The sequence below is a fragment of the Rhipicephalus microplus genome, chromosome 8, assembly GCF_043290135.1.
Source record: "Rhipicephalus microplus isolate Deutch F79 chromosome 8, USDA_Rmic, whole genome shotgun sequence".
Classification (NCBI taxonomy): Eukaryota; Metazoa; Arthropoda; class Arachnida; order Ixodida; family Ixodidae; genus Rhipicephalus; species Rhipicephalus microplus.
The window spans coordinates 31,605,115-31,618,189 of NC_134707.1; the positions used below are offsets into that span (position 1 = coordinate 31,605,115).

General features: G+C 42.6%; 1 protein-coding gene across 5 annotated transcripts in view; it reads right to left on the reverse strand.

The window, feature by feature from the left end:
- Positions 1-341: 341 nt before the first annotated feature.
- Positions 342-13,075, reverse strand: part of LOC119183586 (uncharacterized) — a 59,824-nt gene continuing 47,090 nt past the window's right edge. For 4 of the 5 annotated variants that reach the window (XM_075871460.1, XM_075871459.1, XM_075871458.1 and 1 more), the window contains 2 exons: positions 11,981-12,046; positions 1,640-1,786 (listed from right to left, as the gene is read on the reverse strand). In XM_075871460.1, coding sequence (XP_075727575.1) covers positions 1,714-1,786; positions 11,981-12,046 — 139 coding nt within the window. In that variant the 3' untranslated portion in view covers positions 1,640-1,713. Of the gene's footprint in view, positions 584-1,639; positions 1,787-11,980; positions 12,047-13,075 lie in introns of those variants that run through there. The other variant, XM_075871457.1, reaches the window with a different exon arrangement.

The following is a 13,075-nucleotide window of genomic DNA, read 5'->3' on the forward strand; positions in this document are numbered from 1 at the left end:
TGAATATCTATGCGAAAAATTTACTGGAGAGTAGGTAGGACCCATTGTTTGTGTCAATGAATAACTGTCAGCAAGGACAGCCAATTGTAGTAATTGATGAATAGGCATTCCTTGATTTGGCTGACGTGTGGTTCGTTGTTAGTTGCAGTGGGTAAATTTATAGTACTATATATTTCATGGAAGAACTTTGCTTGTTTTAGTGCAGTACATATAACAAGGAAAGAGGACACCAGCGCAAAGAGAGGTACATGGCTACCTATGTTTGTGTCTGTGTCATATTTCCTTTTTATGTGTACCGTGCTAAAACAAGCAAAGTTCATAGATGATTAACTTGCTCGAGCCACAAAACTTCTGAATTTTATGGAAGGACTTTGACTCGGAAGACGTTACCTCGAGGTTTAACACAGGAGATGAGGCGCTGAGAGAACAATAGTGCACAGAATATCCTAGACCAGCATTCTGACAGTGTTATCTCCAATACCCTTCATGACATGGCAAATCATGTCAGATTCACTAATCAGTAGCTTTACGAGCATAAAGGTCCGTAATACTTTTGTTGTGGTTGATGGTTTGCAGTGGGTTTCTGGAAAAGGAAATGCCAGCATTCTGTGGCCCGAAATTTTCACAACATTGGGAGACAGAGCACTTGCATAACACATTTTAATATAAGGCCATGTGTGCAGGTCCTACTTGCGGCTGTGATACTATCGACTTGCGACATCGGCCGCGTAAATGTTCGCGTTGTAGAGCTTTAGAGCAGTGTCACAATTACGGAGGGCACTTCTCATATCATGCAACGGGATAATGCCATTCGACCGCATCTCTCGAAACCACTCACAATGAAATGGGAGGAAATACTTGGTTCAGACCCTCAAGACAAATCACTGAGCGATGTTGGAGGTGGCGTTTGGTTGGTGTCATCAAGAATGATGACCGGTAGTGTCTGAGGGCGTATATTTAGGCCTTTGACAAGTCATAGCAACTCCGTCAAATAAGAGATATGATTTACTGACAATTGGGGTAAGTGATTGTATGCATGTATGAAGCGTTAAGCTGATTAGCGTGGGTGCCCTAGCATGAGCGAGGTGATGATAAAAGTGAGCGCCCCGGTTCTTGTACAATTTGTTCTTTTATCGCCGAGATGTAGCAGAGCGGGCTTAGCTATAGTCTTGTTCTGGCGTTTACGTATGCATGTTTTTTTCTTCAGACACCCAGTTCGTGTTTGAAATTGCAATGTGCTGCTCCCGGCTTCATTCTGAGAATAGTCAAAATAGCAAAACTAAGACGACAATTGATTCAAAATTGACATATCTGAAACGCTTTTTTCACCCATTTCACTTGATGTGCTAAGATGTATTATTTTTATTTCAATATCTACAAACATCAGCGCTTTATTACCTACCTAAAGCAAACTGCAGTAAAGCTTTCAACAACCTTCTTGCACTGATAAATATTTTAACATATACATGTGGAGAGTCAATTATCATAAACTTGTCTTTTCTACACCACATACCTCGATATATTTCTAAACGATCCACGTAATTTAAGAAATTTTAAGTAAGGTCGCCTCTTTGTAGCACAAAATTAGGATGGTTCTTGCATCTAGGTTTCTTTTTTTGTAGTTTGCCATGAGTGTATGTCAAAAGGTGGAAAAAATAATTTATTTAGTTTTCACGGAGTGCCCATTGCTTTCTTAGGGATCCGTTATTCTTGTCAGCAAGCCAGGGGCACTGGGGCCTGGCTGCTACTAGAAACCCCACCTTGGCCGTTATTCTTGGGACAACGCCTGCAAAAGCAACGTCAGGAACGTCACATCAAAAAGAAATAGATGTTGAACATATTTTACAAATTTACAACATGACATCCTTTGCAATTCTACATCTTTCTTTACACTTCCAACATCAGAGATTTGTGATCCCCTTCCCCTGTGAAATGTAGTATACCTATTGTTCTGAACTCGTTTAACATATAAGCCAATGCTCTCTCTCCAGTTTTTTCGTCATTCAAGAGAGGCGAAATAGAGTGCACCAATTGTTGTGAAAAATCACAGCATATATCCACGGAGTAAATGATGAGTGGGTGAAGCTGCGGAGGTATATCGGGAAACCTTAAATACTCCGTGAATTTCGCCCATTCGATACGACATATTCACGAAGTGAATGATGATGAAAGAGCTTCCCTCGTCTGTCTGTCTGTCTGTCTGTCTGCCTGTCTGTCTGTCTGTCTGTCTGTCTGGCCGTCAGTCGCAGCGCACGCCTCCATGCCATCTAGTGATCAATGAGAGTACTAGCAACGTGAGCGCCATCAATAGAGCACTTCGCGTACTAGAGATGGCTACGACAGACAACTAGGGTGGACAAATCTACGCCTAAAGGAGCTTTTCTCCTTCAAATTCTGTCACCTAGTGACTGATGATCAAGGAGCTTGCTCGGAGCTGATTGAAAGAACTTGTAGATTCTGCGTACAATTCCTCTACTATCATATAAAGACATGAGACGTTTTAGTAGGCCTGATCGCATATACACTTATATGCACCAAGTTTAATTTAGATAATGATGCAATTGTAGACACCTATTTATACACAAGATGGAATCATTCACATATCAATGTAATAATATACAAGGATTGCATTACTGATTGGAAAGCTGTGTGAGGGGTTTTTATTTGAAGATTACAATTTTTGTCGTTAAAGTATGTGGCGAGGTGATCTTTAATTAGGGATTGCAGTTAAACATTGGAAAAGGCAATGTCGATATAGATCCCGAGTCGATGCTTTTGCAGCTGCTTTCGTGCCACTTCTGCTTCCCGAGCACACTTCGGGGTCGATCTGTCAACGAGCCTGTTTCTGAGCACACGGTTCACATAATACCGTACAGATGTGTAGTGTGTATCTCACTTATCAGAACAATGACGAGTGGCATAGTTGCATAATGGGTGCTTTCATACTTTATGGAAGTTACAGTGAGCGTGTAGTCAGTACATTGTTCATAAAGCTAGCGTACACATCATAAGACAAGACCCTAGAATCACAAGCTTGGCGAGCATCTGCTAAAACTTCTTTCTACAGCCTCGTTTCGCGGAGGTTTATTTATTTATTTATGTATTTATTTATTTATTATTTATCTATTGAATTACCCTCAGGGCCAGAGGCATTATAAAGGGGATTGGTAGATTTAAAAAAACACACTACAAGCTTTCTTCTGTATATACAATGTTAGCAAAAAATAACAGTACAAGTTGTAACTATACAGCCGAGAGTCAGACTGTTGGGGAAAAAGCGTATTAGCAGTAAAATAAGTTACGGTAGCAGTTTTAACACACCAAACAAGAATCAGACAGTTTGCCAAGAGAAGAATCACATAATCGGTTAGTTGCTTAGCAGTACACTTGATATTAAAACGTCACGAAAATGAGAATGATGGACATTTGACGTGATTTATCCTGGAAGATTGTTCCAGTCTTCTAAGGTTCGGGAAATGAAATGAATCATAACATGTGCGAGTTGAGCATCGCAAGATTCCCACCTTTTGGGGATGAACATTACGAGAGGAGATATGATGGAGGGAAAATAAGGTTATCATGCAGGGTGTGGCTGTAATATATTTTGTGAAAAAGGTGTATGCGGAAGTATTTACGGTGACAGGCGAGTGACGGAAGCTCTAAAGAGTCTTTCATTGAGGTGATACTTGCGGCGAGACTGTAGTTGCCAAGGATGAAGCGGACAGAATTAGTTTGAACTAGCTCAAGAGCAGAGGTTAGTACACTAGTGGACGGGTCCCAAATGCATGAGGCATACTCCAGTTTATTTCGTATTAGGGTTTTGTAAAGGAGCTCTTTTAAAGGGACAGGGGCAGAAGAAAAGTTGCATCGGTGGTAACTCAACGAATGATTAGCATTATCAATGATTTTATTATTGTGAACAGACCAGGTGATAGTGTTATTTATGTGAATACCTAGGTGGCGATAGGATGTTACAGGTTCATAGAGCAGAGTTGTCAAGCAGATAAGTAGTGGAGAAATAAGATGTGCGGCAAACGCGTAAGGCTTTACATTTAGTGGTGTTTAGTTACATGGGCCATGTTTTAGACCAGTTGGATACAAAGTGAATGTCATTCCAAAGAATTGTTACGTCGTTTGGGTCAGAGCTTCTCAATATATTACACAATCATCAGCAAATAAATAATTGTTAGACGTAATTCATTCTTGTAAGCCACTATTATAAATGAAAAAAGGAGGGGACCGAGTACCGAACCTTGGGGTACGCCAGAATCAACGAGCTCAGTTGGGAATTAAAAGTGTTAGCAGACACATATTTTGAACGACCATTTAGAAAATGTTCAATTCAAGAAAGTAGCTTATGGGTGCTTTACAGACCTACCTAGTACAAAGCACTAAAGGAATATTGATCACCATATGCTATAGCAGCAACTGGTCGTCTGTAATTAAGAACCCACTGGCTGTGTCTTTAAATTATCTACAAAACATTGAAAGGTTATGTATCACAGCACAATGCCTTTGCTTCCAACTACTTCAAGGATCCCGTGAAAAGGCGTGAGACAGTGCATGGGGTTTTGCTATGACACAGTGTGAAAGCCTAGAGTCCTACCTGATGTCACATCATGTATATCGCGCGTCGAGTGGGAGGTTTACAGACCTACCTAGTAGAAAGCAATGAGACACTATTGATCACCATATTCAACAGCATCAAGAAATCAGCAACTGTTTGCCGGTAACTATGACCCCACTGACCCATATATGTGCGTTTAACTCATCTACAAAATATCAAAACGTGATGTATTGGGTACTATGCAACTGAACTTGAAGTAAGCAACGTAAGAAGGTTCAGGACAACCTATTCCAAAAACACACCAAAACAGAGCGTGGCATCCAAATGAGAAACAACACAGTACAAACAGTACCCGATTGCGCTAGCGCGCTGCACCGTTGAAGGTGAAGGTCGAGCGCTATCCGAGTATTTTTATCATATGTTGGCCATTATCCTGAGCTTGGTTCATTCTGTTTTCACGCCTCGCCCCACGTAACACCACTCTGCTCTATCAAGATCCGTGTATACACAACTACGAGTTTTTGGAGTTTATTTTACTGCAATAAAAAGGATGTTTTTTGGAGTTTGTGTTTCAGCGGAAAATTGGTTTTTATCGGAGTTATGTTTTTCGAAAATGTACAGCTCCTTGTTATTTGGAGCACAATTTACTTTCTTCTCAATATCCTTGATGCTATAGATGGAGTGAAGCCTGAACACGAAAAACATTCGAACACACAAATCACGTTTTAGTTCCCTAGATTGAACATACGCTGGCTTATGGAAAGGTTTCAATTATAATCCTTCGACCGCCACGCCAGAATACGGTTCATCGTGAAGAAGGAAACAAGACGGAAAGGAGGCAATTTGCTGTTAAAGACACGGCGCACAAAGTGATGTTTAACTCATTTGGAAGGCTGCCGTTCTGAACCAAAGTAGATGACGGTCTCTGGAATTGAAACAGCTTAAGCGAAAACCCCTGAGCACAATGGCGTTGATGCAATGAATTATCATCATTTTATGAAACCTTATCCTTTCCTTCAATTTTATGTAGAAAAAGGAAGCAACAGGAGGGAAAGGAAAGCCAATGATGTTAACCAGTTTAAACAGACTGATCATCATCATCATCATCATCATCAGCCTGACTACGTCCACTGCAGGACAAAGGCCTCTCCCATGTCCCGCCAGTTAACCCGGTCCTGTGCTTGCTGCTGCCAATTTATACCCGCAAACTTCTTAATCTCGTCTGCCCACCTAACCTTCTGTCTCCCCCTAACGCGCTTCCCTTCTCTGGGAATCCAGTTAGTTACCCTTAATGACCAGCGGTTATCCTGTCTACGCGCTACATGCCCGGCCCATGTCCATTTCCTCTTCTTTATTTCAACTATGATATCCTCCACCCCCGTTTGTCCCCTAATCCACTCTGCTCTCTTCTTGTCTCTTAAGGTTACACCTACCATTTTTCTTTCCATTGCTCGCTGCGTCGTCCTCAATTTAAGCTGAACCCTCTTTGTAAGTCTCCAGGTTGTTTCTCCGTAGCTAAGTACCGGCAAGGTACAGCTGTTATATACCTTCCTCTTGAGGGATAGTGGCAATCTACCTGTCATAATTTGAGAGTGCTTGCCGAATGTACTCCACTCCATCCTTATTCTTCTAGTTACTTCAATCTCGTGGTTAGGCTCTGCGGTTATTACCTGCCCTAAGTAGACATAGTCTTTTACAACTTCAAGTGCACTATTACCTATCTCGAAGTGCTGCTCCTTTCCGAGGTTGTTGTACATTACTTTCGTTTTCTGCAGATTAATTTTAAGACCCACCTTTCTGCTCTCCTTGTCTAACTCCGTAATCATGAGGTGCAATTCGTCCCCTGAGTTACTCAGTAATGCAATGTCATCGGCGAAGCGCAGGTTACTAAGGTATTCTCCATTAACTCTTATCCCTAACTGTTCCCATTCTAGGCTTCTGAAAACCTCCTGTAAGCACGCGGTCAATAGCATTGGGGAGATTGTGTCCCCCTTCCTTACACCCTTCTTGATTGGTATTCTGTTGCTTTCTTTATGAAGCACACTGGTAGCAGTTGATCCCCTGTAGATTTCTTCCAAAAAGTTTATATATACTTCATCTACGCCCTGATTCCGCAGTGTCTGCATGACGGCTGATATTTCTACTGAATCAAACGCCTTCTCGTAATCTATGAAGGCTATGTACAGTGGTTGGTTATACTCTAGGCATTTCTGTATTACCTGATTGATAGTATGAATGTGGTCAATTGTTGAGTAGCCTGTTCGAAGTCCTGCTTGTTCCTTTGGTTGATTGAATTGTAATGTTTTATTTAGTCTGTTAGCAATTACCTTTGTAAATAGCTTGTATACTACAGAGAGCAAGCTGATCGGCCTGTAATTCTTCAAGTCCTTGTCATCTCCTTTCTTATGTATTAAGATGATGTTAGCGTTCTTCCAAGACTCTGGTACCCTTCCCGTCAGGAGACACCTCGTAAACAGGGTGGCTAGTTTTTCTAACACAATCTGTCCTCCATCTTTCAGCAGATCTGATGTTACCTGATCCTCACCAGCAGCTTTGCCTCTTTGCATGCTCTCCAAAGCTTTTCTGACTTCTTCTATTATTACTAGTGGGGTGTCATCTGGGTTACTGCTAGTTTCTATAGTATCAAGGTCGTGGTTGTCTCGGCTACTGTACAGATCTCTGTAAAACTCCTCCGCTATTTTAACTATCCTATCCATATTGGTAGTTATTTTGCCTTCTTTGTCCCTTAGTGCATACATCCGACTTTTGCCTATCCCAAGTTTCCTCCTCACTGCTTTCACGCTTCCTCCGTTTTTCAGAGCGTGTTCAATTCTCTCCATGTTATACCTTCTTACATCGCATACCTTACGTCTATTAATCAACTTTGAAAGCTCTGCCAGTTCTATTTTGTCTGTTGTACTTGACACTTTCATGCTTTGACGCTTCTTAATTAGGTTCTTTGTTTCCTGGGAAAGCTTGCCAGTGTCCTGTCTAACTACCCTGCCTCCAACTTCCACTGCACACTCCGTAATGGTACTCGTTAGATTATCAATCATTGTATCTACGCTAAGGTTGGTTTCCTCATTAGGAGCCGAGTACCTGTTCTGCAGCGACACTCTGAATTCCTGTACTTTCCCTCTCAGTGATAGCTCATTGATTGGCTTCTTGCATATCAGTTTCTGTCGTTCCTTCTTCATGTCTAGGCGAATTCAAGACCGTACCATTCTATGGTCACTGCATCGTACCTTGCCAACCACTTCCACATCCTGCACAATTCCTGAGTGTGCAGTCATTATAAAGTCTATTTCGTTCTTATTTTCGCCATTAGGGCTCCTCCATGTCCACTTGCGGTTTTCTCGTTTTCGGTAGAAAGTATTCAAAATCCGCAAATATTTGCGTTCTGCTAATTCTACTAGTGGCTCTCCTCTGGTGTTTCTAGTGCCGATGCCATAATCTCCTACTGCCTGGTCTCCAGCCTGCTTCTTCCCTACCTTTGCATTAAAGTCACCCATCATTATAGTATACTGTGTTTTTACCTTACTCATTGCCGATTCCACGTCTTCATAGAAGCTTTCAACTGAAGCGTCATCATGGCTGGATGTAGGCGCGTAAGCCTGTACTACCTTCATCTTGTATCTTTTATTCAGTTTAATTACTCTATGTTGCCAGCTATGTTTCTGTGAATTAGGAACCCCACTCCCAGTTCTCTTCTGTCTGCCAAGCCCCGATAGCAAAGGACGTGCCCGTTCTGTAGCACAGTATAGGCCCCATCTCTCCTCCTAACCTCAATGAGCCCTATTATATCCCATTTAACACCATCTAGCTTCTCGAATAGTACAGCTAGACTTCCCTCACTAGATAAGGTTCCAGCGTTAAACGTTGCCAAGTTCAGGTTCCAAAGGCGGCCTGTAGTCCAGAGATTCTTAGCACCCTCTGCTGCGTTGCAGATCTGACCACCGCCATGGTCAGTTGCTTCGCAGCTGCTGGGAACTGAGGGCCGTGAGTTATTTGACGTATGCATGTGGGAGGTAGTGGCCAGATACTGCACCAGGGTGGCCAATCGTTCTCTGGTGAGAGAGTGCGTTTCCGGCGGTGGTTGCCGGTGAGGCCGCACCTCAGGCCTCTTAATGCAGTTCCATCAACACGCGGATTTTTTTTTTCTGGTTGGGAACTGCGCGGCACCGGGATTGGAACCACGGACCTCTTGCATGCGAGGCGGATGCTCTAACCACTATGCCATCGCCACACCAGGATTGTTATGTTCTAAATGTAGGTTTCAGCGGTGTATCAGTCAAGTTTGTGGTTGTTTTTATAAAAATGTTTTATTGAAATGAGATTTCTGCTGATTACCCCCTTAATTAAGGGTCTAGAGAGTACAGAGTTGGGCCTCCGATTAGCCTATGGAGTACTGTTTATTGATATATTAAGCGGACAAAATTTAAATTCGTTTGTGAGGTGATGTTACCAAATTAATCTTTTTTAGTGATTAGGATTATTTTGGTCACGAAATAGTTCCGGTACTATTACTCCTGTCCTGATGAAACCTGAGCGGCGTTGTATAGGCACACACTACTCGTAATGCGCCCGAGACTTATTTTCTTTTTGTAAGAAGTTGATTGTAAGTACGCGTATGCTGTATTGCTGCTCCTCTATAGTGACAGCTGTGTTTATATTTTTGTGCGCTACACTAACAATTTTGCACTTGACTGGAACCCGTATAGAACTATATGTACTACTGCATATGTGCTAATAATGCTTGCTCGTGTGTTTCCTCTGCTTTGGTGCCAGAGCAGGCGCCAGAATTTTTTCACTGGTGGTAGGGGGGGGGCAATATAAGTGAGTTCCTCCACCGAGGCTCAGAACACATGCGCTGTGTTTTGACCATGCTTGATCTTTTTAGGGGGGGCGGGGGATTCGAGCGGGGCGGTCCATCCATCCCACCCAGAACCTCACAGGCGCCACCCCTGCTTACTGCTAGGGTGGAACGACCTCATCAAGCAATTAATCAGCCCTTAGTCGTGTCACCCAAGGCATTCGCAACAATTTCATCCCGAATAAAGCAAATATAAAGCAAGCCAACTGCGAAGTGTGTCCGGAGATACAATCCGCGGTAGCAGTGACGCATCGTGGTTTCAATTACGGAGCTCTGAACTGCACCTGTAGTCTTGTTACACGTGGCCACACACCGCTGTCGGGAACGTGTTGTGCTTGCGCCTTGAACCGTGTTGCTCTGGTGGGACCTTCTTCCCAACAGACTGATACGCTACCGCAAAATAAAAAAAAGAAATGGGGGACCTTCAAAGAGAAAGAGAAAAAGAAAACACACACGCACAGGGTCACACACCTTCTAGTCATGATTTTGGGATTAATGTATAAACATCGGTCGAAGTCCGATGCACTTAAAGACTTTGGCAGTGCTTGCATCGCCTCCACTCGTGATGATTTCTCAAGACGACGTTTTAGAAGGTTTCGGATCCCCACGGTCTGAGATCTGTGTGATTTAGAACGACTTCCAAGTGATTTTACCCTGCCTCTTGTAGCGAAGACGAGTCGCAAAAAATGCCGTAATACCTACTTGTTACCACAGTTGTCCAAAAAGTGCTTGACAGGCATTCCCATTTGAAAGGAGAAATACTTTGTGAAAGCCATTGTTAGCCATAAATTGCAAAAGAAAGTGTCATCACTTTAGCGCAGTTCACTAGGTGTCTCAAGAAGTAAAATATTGATGCAGCCGTAGTGCTGCCTGTGCAAGCTGCTTGCTGTATCTTCAGTGGAGCGGCGCAATGTTGCTAGACACCCGAACTTGGCCGGCAGCTTTGGTCCTTGGTAAAGGTATGGTATCGAGGCTGACGCCTTGACGGGTCGACCAATCGGCACCGTCGAATTTTTCGTTGTCTCTCACCGCGCACGACTTGCCAGCCATTGAGATGTCCCGTGATGTCCTTTCTCGAACGAAGTATGAAGTGGATACCTAACCTCGAAGATGAGTGGCTCGTATAGTTCGTGCTGCAATGCTGGTAGCAAGAATGTCAGAGCTGCCTTCAAATTGTTCACTATTGACCACGCTTGAAGTTTTCGTGGATAACTACTTATGGTGCAGCATGAACAGCGGCAAGTTATTCAGCTCTCGATGTGCTTGGTTGGACTGTCTTGGAAGGGACTGTAGTTTTGCTGGTACTGCTAGTGCACCTGACCAGCACTGGAGAAGTAGTTAATGCATAGCTATAAGCACCTATGTGATCAGCGTACTTTTCGCGCATAAGAATCAGGAATACCCGTTTCAGCGCTGTTGACGAGTGCTAAAATTTTTTATGAAGCCCGATATACTGCAGTCCACCTTAGCTCAAATGAAGCACCAAAGAAAAATTACGAAGCACACAAAAGATAAGAGACACCGACAGATAGATAGATGGGCGGATGGATGGATGGATGGATGGATGGATGGATGGATGGATGGATGGATGGATGGATGGATGGATGGATGGATGGATGGATGAATACATAGATAGATAGATAGATAGCTAGATAGACAGACAGATAGATAGATAGATAGATAGATAGATAGACAGACAGACAGACAGACAGACAGACAGACAGACAGACAGACAGACAGACAGACAGACAGACAGACAGACAGACAGACAGATAGATAGATAGATAGATAGATAGATAGATAGATAGATAGATAGATAGATAGATAGATAGATAGATAGATAGATAGATAGATAGATAGATAGATAGATAGATAGATAGATAGATTACACTGAAGTGCGCTTGTTGGTGTAAGAACTGCTTCCTAACTCACTGTGACTATGTACTGATCCATACATTCTATAACATTTGCACCAACCTACGAAGGTATGTCGTTCGATAATCTGGCAGCTGCATTTGGAGAAGTAACCGATGAGTTACACATTGATTTGACGATAGCTTTGTTAGATATTACCTGCATACTGTAAGCGCCTTTAACGCCCATGTGCCAGATTAAGTGAGCAGTGTTGACTCTTTGCCGTTTTTGGCAGCAAAGCTACCTAAATGAAAATTGCCCACAATTATATGTTGTTATATTATGTGGCGTTTAACGTCCTAAAACTAAGATATGATTATGAGAGACGCCGTGATGGAGGGCTCCGAAAATTTCGACCGTCTGGGGTTCTTTAACGTGCACCGAAATCTGAGCACAAAGGCCTACAGCATTTTCGCCTCCATGGAAAATGCAGCTGCCGCAGCCGGGATTCGATCCCGCCACCTGCGTGTCAGCACCCAGTACCTTAGCCACTGAACCATCGTGGCAGCGCCTTCACAATTATATGTAAAGTAGGGGATAAACTGTGTATGTGTGTAATGGTACTAATTAAATTTGTCAATATAAAGTGCAACACATTCACAGAGTTAGAAAAACTGCTTACGTACATGAAAGTTTCGTTCATCTTGTGGTAGTCTTCCTCAGTGAAAAATATAAAGTGTGGGGAACCAAACCTGCATGAACAAATTTTAGATCAAACAATGACTTACTTGTAACTGTCTGATGAGCACATAAGCAATGCCTATTTTTAGGCTTTAATTTCTAAAAGAAAGATTGTGGAGTTAAAGGTAACACCACAGTCTCAAAAGGGCACATATGAAGTTTATTTGTATTCCTCCTGCATGCTTTTGAGTTTCACTGCGGAGCATGCTAGCTGCAAAAAAGTTGATATATGAAAATCTATAAAATAATATAAAATGAAATAAGCTGAAGCCACTGAACTCGGAGCGCCATAAAGCTAAGTAGTGCATATAAATAGCTAGCTATTAGTAAACGTGCTTTTGAAGCGAAATTTTTATGCCAACCGCTACGAAGTCAGAGGTCGTAGATTCACTGCGGAGGCAGGGTTTGTAGAGTCAGGGGCCGTAGATTTGTTGACAGACACATTTTTGTTTTTCTTGTCCGATCTAATAACTTATATCAGTTTATTTTGCGACATCATGGGAGGAGCTGTGGTGCACTCCAGCATAAAACCCATTTGTGTTAAAAAGAACACAAATATTGTATCATTCCATTGTTTTTCACTGATCAATAAGCAAGCAGGCGTTTGAAAGCACTCAGTTACTGATATTTTTTGGCTATCTGCTTATCAGCTACGAACGTATTAGTTATTCCTACAACATATTTTTCACAAAGCAAGTGAACATGCGTGTCTGGTTTTTACGAGGTCCCCATGATTACCATTTTCATCTTTTTACTATAAGTAGCAGTGACATTTCAGACCAAACAACTCTTAGAGGAAGGGGTTAGTATAGATGGTGGGGTAGATTTTTATAGCTGGCCGCGCGATACTTGCCAAACCTAGTTGTGATGCTCGGACTGGCGGGCACTGCATGCAAGGATGCTAACTAAATATTGTGGCTTAGGCGAACTTTGGAAAGGCCCAGATTATTTGCTCAGAAGTGTTTATCATATACCTAGTTCTAGGTATTGTGAAGACGACGCGCCTCCGGTAAGCAGCATCGCCAACGCTCGGGTCAGGC